This window comes from Vigna unguiculata, chromosome 7 (genome assembly GCF_037176805.1).
Source record: "Vigna unguiculata cultivar grain cowpea cultivar isolate G323 ecotype 2 chromosome 7, ASM3717680v1, whole genome shotgun sequence".
NCBI lineage: Eukaryota > Viridiplantae > Streptophyta > Magnoliopsida > Fabales > Fabaceae > Vigna > Vigna unguiculata.
In genome coordinates, this window is record NC_140798.1 from 38,847,702 (window position 1) to 38,870,549 (window position 22,848).

The 22,848-nt window shown below is 30.8% G+C and overlaps 2 protein-coding genes across 2 annotated transcripts; both read right to left on the reverse strand.

The window, feature by feature from the left end:
* LOC114190714 (Zn-dependent exopeptidases superfamily protein) lies at window positions 1-6,951 on the reverse strand. Its single transcript, XM_028079696.2, has 9 exons — window positions 6,625-6,951; window positions 6,412-6,547; window positions 6,058-6,330; window positions 5,213-5,360; window positions 3,844-4,083; window positions 3,089-3,221; window positions 1,970-2,151; window positions 773-885; window positions 1-385 (listed from the first exon to the last, which is right to left on the reverse strand). Exons 1-9 carry the CDS (start codon window positions 6,860-6,862, stop codon window positions 277-279), a joined length of 1,572 nt encoding a protein of 523 aa, XP_027935497.1. The 5' UTR covers window positions 6,863-6,951; the 3' UTR covers window positions 1-276.
* Window positions 6,952-7,123: 172 nt separating this feature from the next.
* Window positions 7,124-10,563, reverse strand: LOC114190715 (lysine histidine transporter-like 6). The gene is made up of 8 exons (XM_028079697.2): window positions 10,160-10,563; window positions 9,934-10,073; window positions 9,312-9,695; window positions 8,159-8,552; window positions 7,967-8,072; window positions 7,729-7,820; window positions 7,584-7,652; window positions 7,124-7,475 (listed from the first exon to the last, which is right to left on the reverse strand). Exons 1-8 carry the CDS (start codon window positions 10,160-10,162, stop codon window positions 7,377-7,379), a joined length of 1,287 nt encoding a protein of 428 aa, XP_027935498.1. The 5' UTR covers window positions 10,163-10,563; the 3' UTR covers window positions 7,124-7,376.
* Window positions 10,564-22,848: the final 12,285 nt, after the last annotated feature.

Sequence of the window (22,848 nt, forward strand, 5' to 3'; positions counted from 1 at the left end):
TGCCACTCTAACTATCTACTCTGACATTGTAAGAACCGCTGACAAGAAAAGCCATGCTTTAATTTAACGTATTTACAAGTACCCCTTTTTGGGCAATTAAAAAGAATTGCAAAAGAAAAACCTGGCATAATCCATCTAAAAGTCTGGTAAGAAAGTTCATCTGCTTGAGTTCAAGGAGGAAAACAAAGTTTTGTGCTAAAGATTGAAGCAGGGAAGCAAAGCCATCGTAAAATATAGTGCTTAGCACTTACTCGGGAAAACGTTATAAAACATAGCTCAGCAATCCACAGTCAGCATCTTGTCTACGCTTGAAAAGCTTTGATAGAAACCTTTAAAATGCTTGTAAGCAATGTCGATATCTTCCTTCCCACACATTTCTCTTATACTGCAATCCAAGTAAAAGCAGACTCGACTATAATTATAGGATTTCAATAAGGCGGCAAGAATGTGACTAGAATAACAGCTAATGTGCTCAGGATGATAACAAAACAATAATTATAGGCAACATACCAACAACTTGCACTTTATTCTAAAAGAGAAATTAATGCCTTAAATGTAAATACCGAATACCACAAATTGATTCCCCCCACTCTGTTTAAAAGTACTAACAAATCCTATGGTCTGACTTTCATCTTTGCTCATTTCATATGCAATATGTATTTGAACTGACTACCAGACTTGTTTTTGACATGGTGACAAAGGCTTTAATTGAATACATGCTTTATTTTATTGTCCCTCTAAAAGAAGTTTTCATGCAAAAATCATTTGATACCTGTGCATTGAAAGTTGAGCAATTCCACAGTCAACAGTTCGGATGCCAACTCCAGAAGCAAGTATTGGACCTATGGTCGATCCGCATCCCATGTCATTTCTAACAGCAAAGTCCTACAATTTGAGTAAACAAAATTTACGTAATGTAACGATCAACAAATCAGAAAAGAAGACACAACACTCTCCTCGTCGACACACTAATTTACATTTTCGATTATTCATGCGCTTTACTGTCTGTTTTCCTGTAGTGATTCAAAAGTTCCTTTCGCAAAGAGAAAGAGCTTCCTAAAGAGTACACTAACACAGTAGCATTAGTAAGTTATCTCAAATGGTCTGTGATTAACAATATTACTTATAGTATAAAATAATTGATGTAATGGAAACTGATATGCTAGTTCATAAATGGACGGTAATATATTGCTAAGCTGTCATGCACATCTAAACTATCCACCAAAATGCTAGTGAAAAGTGCAGGAGTTGATGCAGACATACAAACTTGTTCGTATTAGGAAGTTCTAGATCTAAAACAAATTAGAAGAGAGAAGTATATACTCCCCACCAAGCATAACTTGAGTCTTCTTATTTGTTGTTTTTATTTCTGTGCATCGTACACGTAGATGAATAAAATTACTTTAATTTGATTTAATTAAAAAGCAATTTTTTATTTTTTATTAAGTTCTAGTTTAAAATATATGTCCGATTCATGAATTTGTAATGGATGAACCTTTAAGCTAATATATATCGAGAGATTAATTTTAATCAACACTGAGCAAAGTACAAAGATTGTTAATGTTAAGACTAGCACCGATGGTGGCGGATATAATAAGACAGGTAAAAGATACTCTCGGATAATTTCATTGGATACTTGGTCTATTATTCTTGGCGATGGAGTTAGGTTGTAAAGTGAAAAGGTTTAAATACAGTAATTCAAATAACTAAAGATAACTTAAACCAAACAAATTATCCAAAGTAGTAACTCAAATAACTAAGGTAGTTCAAGAGAATTTTAACTAACATTGAGAGAAGCAATTCAGGAAAAATTACTCAATCGAGGAGAAGTTAATAGATTAAACTTAGTTTGATGCTCCTATATTTCATATTGTTGACGTGTCAATAAAATAATTTGCATTTCAGAGTTCAGACTTTATAAATAGGTGTTTCATGGGTATAAATTAATGCAACCAAAAAGAAGAATAACCTGAGTAGGAAGGTTGTAGATTTTTCCAACTTCTTTAAAAAGAAAAGATGTGATTCCACTAGTAGCATAGCGCTGGTTTGCATTGTGCTTAATTACCAATCCTTTCTGCAGCTCTGGTCGGTGGAGTTCTTCGTGCTTATCCATAAAATTCGGATGAACTCCATGGGCCATATCCGCGGACACTATTCAGCATAGAATCCAAAAGATACTTTAGTGATCCCCAATATAAAGCCAATAGATACATAGTGAATAATATTATAAATCACATAAAATACAAATGGTACAGCAGTAGTTGCTGTCCTAGAGTAGCAGACTCTTACAGAGATGAGTTCCCAGTCCATACTTAAAAGAAACAATACACACAATTGACATAACCAACTCTCTACTACACACACACACACACACACACACACACACACACACACACACACACACACACACACACACACACACACATATATATATATATATATATATATAACTGATTAACAGGAACTTTCAGTATGACATGAAGATGCCACATGCCCTCTTTTGATATACACTTTGCAGATGGGTGATATTCCTTGGGACAGGATCTAATAATGGATTATTCCTGGTTTATTTGGACCTTTAAATTTACTATTGCTTATTACTATTTTCCATTGAGTATATGATCTTTTTACCTAAATAGGAATATTATATTATTACTAGATTTAACATCTAACTAGAAGGAAAATTTTTAATGTTGCAGGACAAAATCATAAGCACATATTAATTAAATCCAGAGAGAAATCCATGCTTAACCTCTTTCCCTGTTTTTGTTTTCCAAAGCTAAGTTTGTACCCAAAAAATCAAATTAGCATTCTAATAGATCTAGCAACCAAAGAAGGTTCCACACCACACCATTCTTATTTTACATTTCAAATTATCAACTGTCCAGCCAAAGCCCATAATGTGTGAGCCTTAAGCCTTTCCAGAATCAATCGTAATTAGGTATTCTGGTCAATCTATAACACATGAGGAATAACCGAAAGTTTGCAAACAATCCATAACCACGATATTATAATCAAGCTGGTGTTATCAACCCTTGTGTATAATGTCACAAATTTACTTTGGAAAGAAAACAAGTGGATAATATACCAAGAAATGATTGACGAATAGTGCGTTCAAAAGAGCCTTCACCAACATAGTTATTTGCCAAGTCACCAACTATACGCCTCATGGCCTGAAACATGGTGGGTGCTCCAGCTCCTTGAATAGAACCTGAACCCACCTAAATAGAGGCAGTTAGACATATCATCCAAAAATCATTGGTGAAATGTCATTTTATACTTCAATAAGGTTGATGATATATCAAGAAATGTCATATAAGGAAACAATTCCATCTAATCTTGCATTTTAATAATATTTATTATTAAAAAAAGGGATCTTGCACGTAACTTATTCGATGCCTCGCCCCAAGTGGATGGAACGAATTAATAGAAGAATTAATTGCTTCTCAACATTGTCTCAGGGATTGAGACCCCAAAAGGGTTGAAATAACCTACTTTGTGTCTGGTGTGCAAGGTTAATTAATTTAGTCCTTGCTTTTGGATTGAAGAAAAGCAATTATGATCTTTCTGTTTGCTACTTTATTCTAATGTTCTACCAACATGGTAGTATATGGAGATGATATACTTGTAGTTGGGACTGAAACCCTAAACTACGCCCTACGGGTATTTTTTTTTTCTTCAATTATAAACAATTAATCTGTGCTTTTGGTGAATCCCATGTATTTTGATCCTAATTTGAACAATTTTCAACATAATAAGCACATAACCTATTGTTGGCAAGAAAAAAGGGACAAAATATGACATCTATAAGCATTAAGCATACAAATCAAGAAAAATAAATACCTCCTCATTGTCAAATAGAGCAACCATCCGAATTGCATGATCACTTGCTAAGTTATCAGGAGATTCACATGAATCAATAAGCGCCCTTAGTGCACAATAACTTGAAGCCAGATTATCTAATCTTCCAGAAAATATAAATTCATTGTTTCCACCTCCAAGGCAGCTAGGTTGAGTGTCACAAACATTCAGTTCAATGTTCACTATGTCATCAACATCACAGCTCAATTCATCTGATAGTACCTGAGAATTAATATAAGGGCTACTGTAAAGAATAGTAGTCAAAGGACAGGTAATTCAGTAATTTATAGTTAAAAAAAAATTAAGATCATAATGGATAAACTATATCAGAATTCCATTCGAAGAATAAAAGTATATCAGTTCTTAAAACACATAGAAATCAATCTAGTTTGAGTGAGGAACCGATTCCAAAATCCAAGCTAACTCAGGCATTGAAATAAAAAATCAGAGGCATCAAACCATTCCCATGTGAATTCATTTAGCATCATTAGAAGTTAGGCTGTTGTTATCATTTTCACACAGTGTTCCTTGTTCCCTCCTTTTTTCTTAATTACCAGCTACTCTAATTAGCCAATTCAATTCCTTCTCACATTCTTTTTATTTGAGAACTAATATATGAAAGCAATAAAACATCTTGTTTTACAGTACTTAGTCTCAACACAATCATTACTTTTTCTGACTTAAAATCTTCCTCCCCAATGTCTAATGAAACCAATTGATTGGTATATTGCTTTGTAATGCACTAAAGAATATGTGTACAATTTCCTGTCACTAATAAAGTTCTACTACAATAGAAGAATGGTAATTTTAAAGGTGAAATATGTTTCTTATAATACTTCCTCCGGTCCTTTGTAAGACACATTTTTAGAAGAAATTGTTGGTCCTTTTCAAAAGGCTTTTTATAGTTTCTATATAATTTTGGATTTATTTTCCTTGTTTAAGTATTATAAGTATTTTGTGTTTTATGTTAATGAATAGTAAGGAAATAATTTAAAAACTTATTAATAATGAAGGTCAATTTGGTACATTGGTAACATTTTAAAATAGAATATCATCTAAATTAATTACCATTATTGTCTGCATGATTTTATTAGAAGTGTCTCAAACCAGAAAGAATAGTGAACAACAATTGAATTGACTTCGCCACTAGTATTTCTTTTCAAGTCAAATTTTATTGACAAGGGTTTGAAATCAATATCTTTTTCATTGGATTTGCAGGGTTTCTGTCATGTGACCGTTGCAATACATAATATTTAAACGAAGTGCAGCTAGTTTGAATTGAACATGGCGTATGTTCAAACTTTTGACAATACTTCACATTCAACTTGAAATAACCAAAGACAATAGCTACCTGCATTAGCAGCGAATGATGATAAGATTTGGATGACAATGCACCATTCTTCTCCTTGGATTCCGAAGAAGTGTCCTCAGATTTTATTGAGAGTAAAGGAAGAAGATGAGTCTCTAGATTTGGTTTGAAACCATCTTGGTTCACTGTTCTAAACAATAAAACAAACAAGAGAGGGTGATAGGATCTGCTGCTAGCTGCATGTTTCTGTTTCAGAACAGTGGCAAATGACAAAAAGTACAGGAAAAAACAATACTGGGGCCAAATAGGAAAACCAGATAAATTCCCACCAAGTTACCAGTAACAGTGTTTTGATAGTTATTACACAATAGCCTACAATAATTGAACAACTTCAATTTTATAAAGCACAACAAAGTTGTTTCAGCTTGGACAAGAACACCAGCAACTGTATCAGTACAAAGATAACCATAATCTTCAGTTTTGCACAACCACACGAGACTTTATTACCCGATATATCAAGTATGACCTTAAATTTGATAAAATATAAATGCAAGTGACACAATCTAGAATCATGGTCATTTCACTAAAAGAAAAATCATTTTTTAACCCCCGATCTACTTCTGTTGTATTTTTAAATAAACCAAAATAGAAAAACCCATTCGTTATTACCCATTCCATTCTAAGATGTCCACCGAATTGGCAATCAATACTATGTGGTGAATGTATTGGATCCAAGACAGTTCCTAATGAAGACGATAAAAGACTACCGAACGGTTTTCCGACTACATAGTCACAGGAAAACAAACAACAGAAAAAACCAACTTAACAGAGAAAAATAATTAACCAACTAGCTTAATAGAAGGCATAAAAGTTACAGTAATATATACCGGTCCAGATGAATGGCGAGTGTAGGAATGCGCAAAATGGGTCTATCGACTTTGACAAGCTTATGCACAAAAGAATTTTGGCCATTTCTGAGAATGACCCTCCCAGCAACACTCAAATCCCTATCAAACCAAGTGTACCACAACCCAGCCCCATAAGTCTGCACATTCACCATGGAATAGTTACACTTGCAGGACGCCGTTTTGGGCTTCAGTTTCAGGCAGGGGCTGTCCGTGTGCGCCGCAATCACGTGAAAAGGATCGCCCACATTGTACCTTCACAAAACGACGCCGTCAAAGAGAACCGTAAAGAAGGACTACACAGCGCAGAGAAAGCGAAGAAAGAAGCGAACTCACTTTTCTCCGACGGCGAAAGCGACCAAACAGGACATGTTGCGCGTGAAGAAGTACCGTCCTCCGGGCTTGAGGTCCCAGTCTTGATTCTCGTTGAGCATGTGGAAACCGGCGGCGAGTAATTGTCGTTTAGCTTCCGCTGCACAGGAATTGAAGGTTAATCGAATCTTGGTTTAGGATAGGGATATTGATTGTTGAGTGTTGTAAGAAGAAGACCTGTGGCGTGGAATTGAGTCCAGGAATGGTTCAGGTAATGGAGGAGGTCCGGGACGATGGAAGTGGAAGCGTGAGGCTTGGAATTGGAATTGATGGAGCAGAAGGCGCGACGCCGTGTACATTTCCCGGAGAACGGTGGATTTGGGAAGAGGAGAAAGGCCGATGAGGGTTTCAGTTTGAGCTTGAGCGATGGAGAACGAGAGTGAAGCAGAATCTGCGGTCCTGTTATCGACGCCATTTTTCTCCTTGCAAATTCACCACATCAGATTTGATACCTTTGATTTTGAAGCTCTCTGTTGTATGAATATCTCACTCTTTCACCCACTTCTCAATACATTTTTTATATTGTGAATTACATTTTTTGTAAATAACAACACTTTTATATTTAAATTAAAAGTTAATAATTTTAATAAATATTACTAATTAATTGAACGTTTTAATCCGAGTCTTGTATTTCACATATAAAACTCTAAATAAAAATTTCGTTTGCGAGTTAGTGTAGTTATTAATAATTACACGAGTATATTAGAAATATTACAAGCTACAGCAGTAACCAAGTTATTTAATAACCTCAGACAAAATAAACTTTCAGAGATTGTTTTGCCAATACAAGAAAAGACAAGAGATGGTGGGAAAAGGCTACAACCTATAGCTGATCAAAGTAACAAAGACCTAATTAAATAGATAATCTAATCCAGCTTGATTTACTGGATTAATTATATTTGACATATTATTATTATTATTGCAATAATTTAGGTGTAGAAACTATAACTGGAGGCATCGGCAGCGATATTCCTCAAGCCACCAATAGTTGATGCCAACATAATGCACACTCCTATGTATATTGCAGCCTGAAAGACACATAAACTGAGGGTCAATGCATGAGGGAAGCATCTCTGACATCATCTGAATTTAGTATTCTATTTTAGAATGTTTCCTTCAAAATTGTTAATCATTACCCAATTGATGAACCAGTTGATGCTGAATCTTCTTGGTTTCTTGATTATCAGCCACATTATACTGGGAAGCTGAAACAGATAACGTGCCAGATTATTGTTTTTCTATTTTTAACATGAGGAAATTGAGAGAGCAAGAGAGCCTTACAAAATACGAAGTGGGAGCAAAACCAAATCCACCAAAGAACCCAAGAAGATCGCCAAAGAAAGGAAAAGTGACCCCAATGAATAACGTAAAAGCTGAAACATTTTTAAATTTCTTGTCACATTAAGACTTTTCATGGTAACAACTAGTCTTCTACCCCTTGCTCTGCACTACTCAACAAATAAACAATTTTCTTTTTTGCAGTTTCAGCATGGATAAGTTTTCAGTTTTGACATCTCACCAACATAAGCAGATCGAGAAACAAGTCTGAGTGCTAATCCTGAAGGGAAGTTGAATCTTCTGGTCATCAATCTCTCAATCAAGTCAAAAACAGGCATAGCATAAACCTACATTGATGATATTCTCCACAACAATTATTTAAGCAACATAACTAACTTGGGGTAGAAGAAGCTCTTGGTTTTTGCATTCTGACCTGGTAGCTACCGACAACATGGACAAAGACCATCAAGTTAGCAGAGGCAATAAGCCATGCAGGTCTTTCTAGTGCCATAAGCACATTATCCTCAACAACTTGCCCAAATGCCCAGTATCCTATTAGTGCAACTGGGAAATAGCATATTGCATTAATAAAATAGGCACCGAGAGCACCGTGCCACATTGGTATCTTTGATGGTTTCTCAGGGGTCGATGGAATTGTAGCCTGAATTTCAAGGGCCACTGCGTGGCCAGCAAATGCAAATGAGATTTGACCTAGCGCATTGAAGATCCGGAACATGAAGTCAGTGTTGCTGGTTCTCTTGTAAGCATAGCTAACATTCTCAATCCGACCTCTGGTCAAGCAAGCCAACCAGGCTATAGTTGAATAGCTTCAACCAGAAACCTCATCAAAGTAAGTTATAGTGTTATTGAAATAATAATAATAATAATAATGACAAAACGTAGATGCAGTTTCTTCTTGAGTGTTTTGGTGTTGCTTTTTTTCAATAAGAGTTTACTTTGGTGATCCATGTAATGAAAGTTTTCATTCAATTTCAACATAGATTATTGAGGTAAAACTCCACTTCTAATTGGAGAACCAGATAAAGAGAACCAGATAAAAACACCGAGGTAAACTAATAGCAATCACTACTTTACTTATAATCTGTTACATGCTTTACTTTTACTTTCATCGCATCACGTGTTAATATGTCTTGGAAACTGCAATATATCAAACGAAAAGAACATTTCAAAGTAGTATAGTTTGGTACTGTAAGAAGAGTATCACCTCCTTCTAAATTTTACTTGTAATATAAAAACAAGGATCAAGAGTTTGGAAAAGTATGATATTGTCTATCAAAAGCTCAACTACCTTGAGTTTAAAGGCGACATACCTCTGCTTCTGTTTTGTTTCACTATAGAAGCAAACACGTTGCATCTTTCATTTAATTATCTTTTCAATCAACTTGTTAGTTTCAGAGATAGATTATTAGTCTTATCTCATGTTTTTGTTTATTTTTGGAAGAATACAAATTATATCTCTTCCTTGGGGCCTTGTAAGGAAGCTAGCTAGCACTCAGGAATGATGAATTATCAAGTTCAAAGGATAGTATTTAATGAAATGATAGATATATGGGATGATGAAGCACCTTAATGACATGACTGCTGCAGCTAAAGAAACACCAGCAACAGAATTGAAATTGGGAAGCTGAGAGAGAAAGAAATGGATGGCACCAAAGATGAGAATCCAGTAAGACTGTTTGAGTTGTGTGCAATCGATGCATGCTATCTCCATGAACTTCTTTAGGCACTTCCCCCCAGTAACCATGTAGACAATATCACACCCAACCTGGACTATTAGCTGCTGGGGGAGCACAATCCACGGCCCAAGTTTTGGTCCAAAAGCATGTCTACCAAGATCAATGTAGCGATCAAAACGAGTTCCAGGAACACACTCATGCAACTGGATCATTTGCCACATTGTGTTTAAGGTCAGGCACCATGATAACAACAACATCAAGATCCCTGGGCCCCTGCACACAAGAGAAGAGATAATAAACATTCAGCAACAACTCATGTTTAACAACTTACGTTTTTAGGCCTTGTTTGAATAAACCTCTCTAAAAGTGTTTTGAACAGAAGTATGAAATGAACTATTTTCTAAACTTAGTTTATAAAGAAGTTCAATCTACTTTATCTTTTTTATTTTCTTCCCTTGATAAGTGTTCAAGAGAAACTGGTTCAAACATGTGATATTGTGTTTCAGTTTACCATCCAAGATATGCCATGGCATTGGGCAGGCTGAGAACACCAGCACCGATCATGGCTGTCACAGTGTGGAAAGTTGAGTACCACCATTTGGCCCGGCGAGAGGGTCCATTGTCCATCCATTTTTGCTCTGATTGAACTTCCTGCAATAGCAGAAGATACACAAAATAATAAGAGGACTAATGCAATATACACACTGTAACGTATTAGAAGGTAGAGAAGAAGCTACCATTTTAGCTAAATCACAAAGAATGGAGAAAGAGACACCCTTAGGATTTTGAAGTTAAAGTGATGTGTGGCTATATATATATATATATGGCAGTTGAATGGTAACAAATACAGGTTCAGATAATGATAAAAACGAGTTCGATTTCTCTACTAAATTCTTTTATGTTGTTCTCTCTTCAGTACTAAAAATACATTACTTTGATATTTTAAAACTTCAAAAGTAGTGGACATCAATATATTTTTAAGATTCATTAGAAAAACATCACATAAAAATAAATAAAGAATCCAAATTCGGTAAAATCATAACAAATACGTATTTTGGCTGGTTGCAGCACTTTGAGTTGAGATTAAAACAAGAGAAGGTGGAAGAATTCAAGGGACATGTATGATAGGCATAACAAGTCGTACTAGATAGTGGCTAGATGAGGTAAACCCACTACACACCAACACCAAAGGAAGACTGTGAGGAATTATTTTATAATGAAAATGTGATTCTGGTTAATTATATTTAATCTGACTCTTCCTGAAATTCTGGCCAGTTACAATGTAGGAACTTTAGGGTATATTATAGAGTAATGTTTTTGTTTGTGGTCTTGTCAGTGAAAAGATAACTCGGAATCAAATTTATGATGGAACATCACTTCATTTGATCATTTTATGGTGGTGTTAAGGGCACCATGGAAGGTTCCCACTTTTTAAAGCACGTTAGTTTCGAGCATTAACAAGAATCAGAATTCAGAACATCACATACTTTAATATAACGTGAAATGTTTAAAATCAATGCTGAAGCTAATCGCAATTTTGAAAGCTTTGTTTGATATATCGGGAATAATGAGAACGTTTTGACGGCGAGGGAAAGGCATGTAACCTTTAATCATTATGCTTGGTAACATGGCCTTTCTTTTTTATGTTTGTTTTGTCCTTCTATGTCACCCACTAAATTCTTTCTTATTCCTTCAATTTTATAGCACAAAGGTTAGGGTGATTGTTTGGACAGATGAAAAAAACAACTGAAAAAGCTGAAAAAAAGGAAATTAATCAAAATCAAAGTAAAAAAATAAGATGGTTTAAATTAGATGAAAAATGGTGAAAAGCTTATAAATATATATGATTAATTTGAAAAAAAAAATGGTATTTAGACTTTTTATAATGATCATAATGCTTACGTATGATATATTTGGTTAATTTAAATAAAAGATTTATTTTTTCTAAATTGATGCCTTAAGTTTGTTTTTCGTTCAGGATATATAATTGATCATATATTTCATATATGAGATTCACATATCACCAATATAATCTATAAAAAAATTGATTATTTGAAAGTATTATCAATTATGACTGAATACGAATATTTAGCCACAATTTCGATTGGATAAAGAAAAGTGAAATAAAGGAGTTGCTCCATGTAAGATATGATCACACTTTAAAGTTAGATTAAGTATAAAAGGTAGATATTTCAATAGGAGGGACAATAGTCTTTTAGTTTGGCATTTAAGACAATCTTCTGGACAATCCTGAATTTAATATGTTTATGTATTTTTGAAACCAATAATTGTTATTATATGAATAACTAGCAAAAATACATGCAATTATAAGTTGTTATTATATTAAAAAAAAAAAAACAAGATGTATGCTACAACATCAACAAATGTTTTTATTTTGACTCCGTTGGATATGTTTAAATTATGAAGCTATATTGTGGAAATATAAAATTTTTCAAAATTATTGTGTAAATTATGATATAAAAATTATTTTTAAAATATTTATATTTTAAATAAACAACTATTCTCAAAATTTCCTTAAATTATATATATATATATATATATATATATATATATATATATATATATATATATTACCTGACCTGTAAAAAATAATTCACCTCATTATGTATCTATGAAAAAATACCCGTAATTTCTTTATATCTCTTTTATATTTTATTTTATTTTCTTGTTTTAAATAAAATTACTAAAAATTAATTATTTTAAATATAAAATAAAATATTTTTTTAAAATACAATTCAAATTACTTACTAAAATGTTAATGTAATGTAAATTTGAATGAAGTGTACCAAAATATACATTTAAAAAAAATTAATTTTTTTAAAAATAACTTCAATTTTATAGTCCTAAATAAAAAATAAAAATATATGAAATTAAATTTTAAACTATTCTTTAATAATATTTTTTCATTAATAGCTTTATTTTTATAATTTCATTTAGAAAATACTAAAATAAAAAACACTAATAATTATTTTTTAAAAAGTAAAAATAAAATAATTATGAGAGAGTAGCGAGTATCATCCACATATCAATATCATAATATTCATACTAGTTCTGTTAACGACCAAATTAAATACTCGTATATATTGGCCAGGTATATCCACTAAATATATTTATTTAATTTTTATCACGGATTTTATCAATAACACATGTATAATAAGTACTCATTGGTGTCACAAAAAAATTTGCTTGGGAGGTTAGGTTGCTTTATATAATTGAAATAAACCACCTCAAATAAGAAAAATATGTAACTCAATTTTAATTTTTCGTTAGTTTAGGATGGACTATTTTCTTTGAAGATTCCAATTATCATTTTCAGTTGTAAATATGGTTAAAAATAGAATAAAAAATATATCTTTAGGTAATGCTTAACTATGTATATTTAGAAAATTGTTTAAGTTTGTTATATATTTTATTGTAGAAAAAAAATTACGATTCAAAATAACATCTAAAAATATAAGCAATACAATGTATTGAATTGTTATGATTTAGTTTTCTGGATTTGATCCTGATCTAATGCAACTCGAAGCCTACGGAAAGCAAAGATGCTATCTGAAATGAATTTAACTATTCTCACTAAAAGATAATGTAATTAACTATTTGAGCAGCCCACGATGAAGTTAAACCATGACATAATTATTTACTCCTCAACTACAAATACTCTAATTAATTAAGATGTTGTTAAAAGTGGATAACGTACCAATTTTATTTTTTAATTTTGATAATATTAATATATTGTGTATTTAAAATATACTGATTTTAATATTTTAAAATATATTAAAAAGATTTAATATATCAAAATCAATATAGTTTAAGAATAGACAATATTAAAATTTCAGTAGAAAATTTCAACTATATAAAAAATAATTTATAATTTATAAGACGTGTTTTTCCATAAAGTCGAGAAAACACTTTCTTTATAAAATTAAATTAATTTATACTTTAGAAAATTTCTCTTGTAGGTTTTATAATTTTTGTACAAACTAATCGTTTTAATATATGGAAAACGTTTTTTTCTTCGATTGTTTCTCTTTTAAAATCCGTTCTGATAAATTCTTGCATGATTTCACTAAGTCATTAAGTCATTCTAACATAATGGTGTGGTCATTATTATTTAATTTATTTGTTGGGGTTAATAATTATATTGAAGCTGTAATAAAGTATGGAATTATTGTCTCGGTTGAAATAGAATATGACATTGAAAATACCCACTAAATTGGCATCTCAATGGCTAGTACAAAGCATAATCATTAGTGTTGGCTTTGCTGGGGATGTTTACTTTAAGGACTTATCACCAAAAGAAGTGATTCTGCAGGAACTCAAATTAGTGAGAGGTAGGTTTGGTAATGATGCTTCAATTAATAATTGTTTGATTAACATTTGGGTTAATCTGCCACACTATTTCAATTTTTTAGAGACTAAAATGGCCTTTGCCTCACGTCATGGGCTTTTTGATGGAAGAATGATTTAAGAAATAGAGAGAAGAGATCAGAGAAGAGATATTAAGGATTAGTTAGATGATAAGGTTGATCTTGTTTCTTTTAAAGGATTTGGAGATATTTTGGAGGGAAATTTGTGAATTTTTTTTTACTGAATTGATTGATGTAACATATTAAAAAAATTTATAAAATAGTTAGATTATCAAATTGTTGTTATTATTAAAAGTAATATAAAATTATGTATGAATGATTTATATTTATTTTTATAAATTTTATTGAAGGATTGAAATTATAAAAAAATAAATAATACAATATATTTGGTATGAAAATAAATTTAATATGTAAGGTGAGAAATAATTTATTTGCATTGAGATTTTTTTTATTTTTAATAGTAATTTTAGAAGTAATACATTTTTATTATAACCATAATAAATTTTTATGTGTTATTAATGTTTATTATGTTGTTTTCATAATAAGGAGAAATGAACTAATCACGTGCAAGAAATTTGAAATATGAGGGGATAATTTCGTAAATTGGAGTATGTCATCCTCTAATCTCATCATGCACATGAGGGTTGTATTTGGAATGAATCTCTTTATCATCGCTAGACATCACTTTCTATCATTCCCAAAAAATAAGGTGCTAATCCTCTCTTCCTATTCCACATAAACAGGAAATCCTTCCAAAATAACACAGTGTAAATTCTCGTTTATATAATTTTTAAAAAATAATATTATTTAAAGTTATGAAATTATGAAATTATAAAAATATAAAATTACGAAATATGAAATTACAAAATTATGAAATTTTAGGTTTATAACATTATAAGATTATAAGATTTTAAAATCATAAATTATAAAATCATATATAATAAAATTTTGAAAATAATAAAATAATAAAATTACATGTGACGACAACTTAGTAAGGTGAATAAGGATGAGAAAAATATTTGTACATGTGGGTATCTGCTGATAAAATTTGCGACAAATAATTAATATCCGCGGGTATTTGTTACCTGCAAGTAGTGGATATTTTAATATCCAATTACAAACGGATTGGGTACATGTATCATACTATCCATATGTGTGGGTATATGTTACCCACACAAAATTAAAATTAAAATTAATTTATATTTTATTAAGTTAAATTTATTTAAAATTTAATTTATATTATACTAGATTAAATTTAATTAAAATTAAAATTATATTTTACTTTTTTTTAATTAAATTTTATTTTAAAAATTTATAAAATATTATTTTCTTTAAATATTTGAGGGTATCAACGAAAAGCTACAGGTTTCAAAAATTGGTGAATATTTTTTAAATGGGTATTCGCACAGATAACAGGTAACAGGTTACAGGGTGGGTAATGGATAGATTTGTTTTGTTGTGGGTCGGGTTGCGGGTAAGCACTATCTGCACCCGTCCTGACCTGACTTATTGCCATTCCTAAGGGTGACAATACAAAATAATAACTATGTCAGAGCTATATGACTAAGTTAATAGAAAAAAGTTAACAACAATGATTCAATTGAAAAATTTAAATTTATTGAGTACATACTAGATCATAAAAGTTTATTAGGGACTCAATTGAAAATCTCAAATTTATAAGAGACTTAAAACATAATTAAACATATTTTTTAGATAGAGATAATGTTATTTCTTCCATGAAATCAACATTAATATCGTTAGGTGGTGATAACGTGTGAGTCCAAAGCATTTTTGCTCCAACCCCTTTGTCTTAGGGATACAATCCCAATGAGATTGTTTCCTTCATATTCATGATCGTCTCCTTCATAGAATTTTCATTTTTGTCTGCATTTCGTTGAAAATTGACACATGAACTCAATTATAGCTTTTGAGTTCACAACGTTGAGAAAAAAACAATCATATTGTCTCTATATGACAAAATTGGGACTCAATTTAGTCAGAAGAAAAATTTAGAAACCAATTTATTAATTAATTTCGTTATTATAATGACAATGTTATCACTTTACAAACAGTTTGAATGTCAATTCAATGGAAGAAACTACGTTTATCCTATTTAACAAATTTTGGACTCAATTGAGTAAAGAAAATATATAGACCAAAACGAATGAAAAACCTGAATATAAAAACCAAATTAATAATTAAGTCTATCATCTTATTATAAAAATAAATTATTCATAAATTATTCATTTTTTAAATCCTACCATGTAATTTAATTTGTTTTTGAAAAAATAGGCAAACTTTAAATAGTTTACCTAAAAACTAATCTTAATACTAAAGTTGTTAGGCTGAATGTTTGAGTCATAACTTCTAATTGATTTCATCAATATTTAAGAGAATGTGTAACTCTTCATCTAATATGTCTTAACTCTTGTCTCATTTCAGTTGAAATGTATTGGTAAGTAACATAAGTGACGTTGCAGGAATACTTAACTACCGGATAAATCACCAACGATTCAATTTAGGTACTAATTACACCCCTCCTTGGGCTTAAAAGCACACAAACAAAGAAAAATGGGCCGATAATGCTATTGGGTCATCTAAAAGCTAGACCAATTGCTTTTACCACTCTTATCTTTTTTTTTTTTCTTGAAATTTTTTAAATGTCCAAAAGTTCAATTTTTTCATAAATCCGAAAATATTGTAAAAATTTTAAAAATTTATTTTTAAATGTACAATTCAAAATTTAAAAATATATTTCAAGTCATATAATTTTAAAAAATATTTTGAATTATATAATTTAAAATATATTTTCAAATCTAAGAACATATTTTTAGGTGTAGTCTAGAACTATATTTCAATTATATAATTTTAAATTACCCATTCTAAAAATGTATTTTGAATTCTATAGTATTGTGTAATATAAACAATTATAATATATTTTTACATCTAAAAACACATTTTTAAATAATGTAATATTGAATATATTTAAGGATTGCACGATAAAAAAAATGTTTCCAAACTTCATAGTTAAAATTCTAAACCATGAACACTTTAGATTTTCGACTCCTCTACAGAGGTACATAAAGAAAATCACGGGGTGTAAAAATAAATACTTGAAAATTTCATATACTTACTGGACCAAGGAAGCTCTATCACCAATAATCAAACAGCTTTTACTTCTTCCTATACTGATACATTGGAAGAATCATCTGAGTCTTCCAATATCAATAGGTTGATTGTTTCGCTCCTGTATTTTTCAAAAGGAAAAAAGATCTCTGAGAGTTCTTTCCTAGATCCGAAAGAGAGTACTCGGGTTCTCCCAATAACTAAAAAGTATATCATACCTGAATTTAACTGAGATTCGCGGTGGTGGAGGAACTGGATAGGAAAAAAGAGCGATTCTAGTTCAATCCCAACAATTTCTTTGCGCACCTCTGCCAAATTCTATAAAATTAGTATTTTACCGTTCATAGAAGTGATTTTCAGATTATATGTTCTGAAAATTTTTTGGAACAAAATTTCAAAAATGCATGAAATATATTCTGGAAAAAAAAAAATTCAAGGAACAAACTTTTTGAAACACAAAATGGTTTTTGGACTTTTTTTTAGAACATCTCACATCAAATACATTCCGGAACATGCAAAATATGTTTCGGAAATAGTTTTTCAGAATAATTTTTTTGTCTCGATTTCTCTCTTGTTTTTTTTTTCACTTGTAAGGTTCTTTCTCTGTAGGAGCAATAGTCATGGAAGCGGCAACTAAACAGTGACAGTGACAGTGACGAAAACAATAATATGATGGGGTGGGTGAAAGGTAGCTTAATATTTTTCTATTAGTATTATCAGAGTGCATTTAATCATTTTGGAGGTGCAGGAAGCAATAGCCCTACCCTACAACCTCACTCGTCTCAGAAAAGAATCTCTGCACCCTCAATCGTCTAATTTAAGTATTTATTATTATCACTATTTATATAATTTTCATTCTTGCAAGATATAAATATTTATTACAATAATTTAGAAATTAATTTGTTTGAATCAACGTTTTTTCATCTAATGACAAATGCCAACCAGTGTTCTAAGACATTTACTATATATAGTCTTGATTACTTTAGATCATGTTTAATAATTAAAACAAAATAAATTTAATATATTGCAACAACTTTAATATAAAAAGAACAGTAATGATAAATTACCTTTTTATATTTTACAAGTTGAACTCTTTGAAGTCATGAGTGAATTTTCCTTTTTCTTTTTGATTTTAAATATTTGACACACGGTTGATGATTGTGTGTGTGAAAATCTATAGGATCTTGTATAAAGGTGGTAGCTCTGAACCACTTCATAATTTGGTTGGTGTGAGCATGCAGAGATCTGAACATTTAACATTTCCTGCATTTGGAGTTGGTGTTAAAAGGGACTGAACTCAATCTTGCCTTTGAAATTAATCAAACAAAATCTTTTACTTTATTTCCTTTGTCAACACTTTTACGTTGCTCTTAATACTCTGCAATTTACCCTATTTACCTCCCAAATCTGCGTCAACCATGACACTGAAATTTCAACTTATTTTACACCAATGAACAATATTAATCATGTGATCACAACACTATCAGATTTACGATATAGAAGATAATATCTGGTCAACTTAATCTCATGCACAGCACCATAATTTTATTTTATTTTATGGGACAAAACATTATTAACGAGGAGTACGTGGGGTTTAATCAACCTTTACCAACTAATTATTAGTTCTACAAAACAGAAATGACCCCATCCTCTTCTATTCACCTTTTTCTGTCTGAGTTTGACAAACTACACCTTTTCTTAAAATCACTTGCTTCTATACAACCATTCTGTTCCTCCTTTACTTTTCTACTTCTTTTTACACTACAAACTGTGTCTTCGTTTTATATAACAATTTGAAAAAAAACTCGACAAATTAATTTAAAGTAGAGACAGATTAAGCATGGTGGTCCATTAGCGGCTCAATAAAGAATAAATTTAATACTTAATTCAATCCCACAAAACCAACAAATATGATGAGGTTTGCATCTCACTTATGTAGTATAAAATTATTATCTCTAGTCAATGTGAAACTTCTAACACTCTATGAATTAATATTGAATGCAAATGGAATTTACCTCTCAATGAATCTCATGGTGAACCAAAAAGATGCTAAAATGTGAATAATTAAGAAACGCAAGTTTAATAAATTAAAGTTTGTGATTGTTGTGAAACTGACGCTAGGTATTTGAACTTAAGAAACCTAACAAAGCTTTTGTTTGCATTTGTTTATTTTACGATAAGGTTGGAGGAATATTCGTTGTGATAATTACGAAGGGAAAGCTTAATTAATATTTAGAAAGAATCCATGAAAGAGTATATGTTGTTTTTGGTATTTTGGAAATAGCATTAGGGTCACTTGACCTTAGATCCACTCAAGGGACAGATTTAGCTTGTCTCTTCTACAACTCTATACTCTTTCCTAAAACAGAAAATCTCCTATGCTCCAACTCATATACAATCAACAATATTCATAAAATTATAATAACATCTTCTTATCAAACACAAATTTATATTTTTTTAGTCAAACTACACGTGGTTCAACCATTCACGTCTTCACCCTATTTAAATCATTCAGATCTCCCATATAATCTCAACCTATGGCTGTCACTTTTCTCAATTTCTGAAAGATTTTTTCTGCGGTTTTTTTTTTTATGAAATGAGTTTTATGTAGATTTTATAAAGTCTCGGGGAATATTAACGAAAAAATATATAAAACAAAAATTGGTATATTAGGTTGGGAAGAAAAGAATATGGTTTGATTTGTGAGGCTGACCTAAAAGGAGATAATATAAATTATATGGAGAATATACTATGACATTGAATAATGAATGGATATTGATAATAATTTAAAATAATATTCCTCTCTTTGTCCTCGAATATTCGTGATGGGGACCATTAATAGGTGACTTTGACGACAATCCTCATGTATACATGTTTCTTTTCTCCCTTCAACTCCTAAATGAAATCATGTTTGCGTTTAAGCAATAAACTATGCAAAGAAGGCTCCAATTGCAGCTTTTGTTGCCGATTTATTTTTTGTTTGTTTATGAGACTAGCTGCGTAATTAATAAATAATTTAATTGACTCGTGTTGCTGTATCAATATTTAATTCTCACACTTTCCATTTTTATAAAAAAAAAAACGCAGATCACCGCCATGCAAATAATAACAACATTAAGTTACTTAATACAGAGAGTATAGATTAGTTTAAAGTCTTCTAATTCTAGAGTTCAGTTTTTCATTGTGCGTTTTCTTTATCATTTGCAAAATTTAGCCATTCTCTAGATTCTTGAAACAATAAATCCCGTATGTACATAAACTTGTATTTGCTATTGGTATCTACATGTAATACGTAGGTCTAATGTATTGTTATACGCAGAGTTTTGGAATTGAATAAATAATAGAATAGTATAAGAGATGAAGTTATTTGTTAATCCTATCGCACTATGTTAATTGAATAATATTATGTATGTGTAAATATAATTATGATCAGTTTGACATGTAATAAATATAAATCAAATGTAAGGTTGTGGATAATAATTTTAAACAAAACTATTTTTAAGTTTAATAAATAATTTTTTTTAAGACAGTCACGTTTGAACTACAATATCACACATTAAATATGCACATTTCTTACAATGGGATTTCATGACTAAGCATATAAGGAAATAACGTGACACTAAAATTAGTAGTACTTTAAATAATGCCCACATGGTCTTCCTACATTTAACATTTGGAGCTGCAAAAGTTAAATCCAGCAATTATGGGACCCATTGAAGTTAAAAAGGTCATGAAAAATCTTCTACATTGTCATTTGATTACATTGTAAAATTACCTCTTCCTACTTGCATTCATTTTTGTATAAATATAAGTTTTTAAAGTTCAAAACACCAATAACTGCAATATAAAATTTGACCTTCGTATTTGACATAACCCCAAGAGGAATTGGCTGATTGAAAAAAAAAAAAAAGAAACGATAAGTTAATTGTTTTTATCTATATGCATAATTCAACCTTTTAAGCATAGTACAATAATTATTTTTTGTTGACTGAGTATAAGAAAATGTATCAAAAAGATGATACTGAAAGAGATTAGTATTCACTTGTTCAAAAGATATTATCCGTGACACATAAGAAAATACATGATAATATAAATTGGGTAACAAAGTTATCTAAGTTTGACTTATAAAAAATTCGTTAGATTATGGTTTTGGTTAATCTCTCTTTGTAATATATTTGAAATTAACTTTAATTAATCGATTTACAGAATAGAAAAAGAGACGGATAACTTTTATCCATGTGATGAAAAGGAATATTATCGAGAATCCACACCTAACTCGCAATATAATTAGAAAGATGGGGTGATTGAAAGCTTTGACTTTTTGTTTGTGTTTGTGCATGTACATTTCTTGTGCTTTTAAGGTCATTTTGAAAAAAGTAATGTGTGTCGGGTGATTACAGAGGCAATGCAAAGGGTGCTAGGATAGAAAAGTGGGAAAAAAGAGAGGAGGGTAAATGAATATTATTTACTATTCAGGGGCAAGTAATCTTGTGAAAGATTCTAGTGATCTTCAATGGAGTTCCACTTTCAAATACAAGTAGTTTACCAGCTACTTAATTAAAAAAAGTATTTTTTATTATACCTAATAATGTACTACAACTTTTTGTTTGTTCATATTATACTTGAGTTATTCTTAATCTAATAACAAAATTTAGTGGTTTATCATCAATTAACTAAAAAGTGGTAGACTCAATTAATTTTAGTGATAACGTGATGTTTAGTAGGTGTTGGGAATATTCCAAGTATGAGTTAAAAAGTCTCATATCTAATACAATAGACAAAGTTAAACATTATATAAAATCAAAAATCTATAATACCATTATTTTAATGTTTTGGAGATAAAAATGATGTCAAATGTCCGACGTGTAATTTCGGTATTAGAATTATGTAAAGCAAAATTATGAATTGCCTTAAAAGTATAATTTACTATATGAATGGTTTTGTATTACATATTATATGCAAAGTAACTATATCAGACTTCATGCATAGCTTCCATTCTAGGAAATGGCGCTCTGCTACCACGTTCAGTGGATTTTTTTTTTTTAATTTTATCTTTTGGTGCTAACCGTTTAGTGGGTGATTGTCTCATTTTCTTTGTTTCTGTTAGGCTTGTGGCCCCTGCAAATAACTCTTCCAAAGGTCAAGAGAATTAACTTTATTTGATAAATAATAAATTTAAAGAAAAAAAAAAGACAAGTCGGTGAAAAAAAAAAAGAGAAATCAAGTTAACCCGTCCTTAATTATGAAAGCTTGTCTTTAACCATATTTTGCCAAGTAAAGACAAAAATAGTAGTTCAATGAGAATCGAATTTAGAAGATTCGAGAGCAGAATCCTGCATTCCAAATGGCTTGAATATGTGTGCAAATTTTCAGTTCCTTTACTTATTTGGCAATCTCTTGCAAGGTTACTTTGGCTCACTCCAAAACAAGAAACAAGGGCCAAAATAATTAATGGGGACTATCCGGCAGAACTTAACCGTTGCTGTAATCTTTAATATTCCTCACTAGTATTTGGTCATAACCCAATTAATATCATAAAAGAGCGTTTTTTAATTAAGGAAGGTCTTTAGCAATATAGTAATTCACAGATGCTGAATTTGGCACTTTCACAACTGACACATGTCTGCATCTCTTTTTGTCCTGTGTAGGTAATGTTCATTGCATATTCCATTGGATATTCTTAGATCCACCTTAGGAATAATCATGCTACAACTATAATCCATTAATTCTAACCACAACCAAACAACTAAAGCAATGTAGATGCCCAGGTGGACCACTAAAATCACGCATCACCAACACAAGTACATAGGTGTGATTAAGAATTTGCTCAATGTGGAAGGAGTATGACTAAGTCAGACTAGTAACTTTTAACCAGTCACAATCTCAACAAGTACCAATTGAAACATTGATCA

Coding starts and splice junctions, on each gene's coding strand:
- LOC114190714 (XM_028079696.2), bottom strand. CDS start 6,862: ATGGCGTCGATAACAGGACCGCAGATTCTGCTTCACTCTCGTTCTCCA. Junction 6,331..6,411: donor GCTTTCGCCGTCGGAGAAAA/GTGAGTTCGCTT, acceptor CGTTTTGTGAAG/GTACAATGTGGGCGATCCTT. Junction 386..772: donor GCTCAACTTTCAATGCACAG/GTATCAAATGAT, acceptor CTTGGATTGCAG/TATAAGAGAAATGTGTGGGA.
- LOC114190715 (XM_028079697.2), bottom strand. Junction 8,553..9,311: donor GCAGCAGTCATGTCATTAAG/GTGCTTCATCAT, acceptor TTCTGGTTGAAG/CTATTCAACTATAGCCTGGT. Junction 7,653..7,728: donor TTGCTCCCACTTCGTATTTT/GTAAGGCTCTCT, acceptor TATCTGTTTCAG/CTTCCCAGTATAATGTGGCT.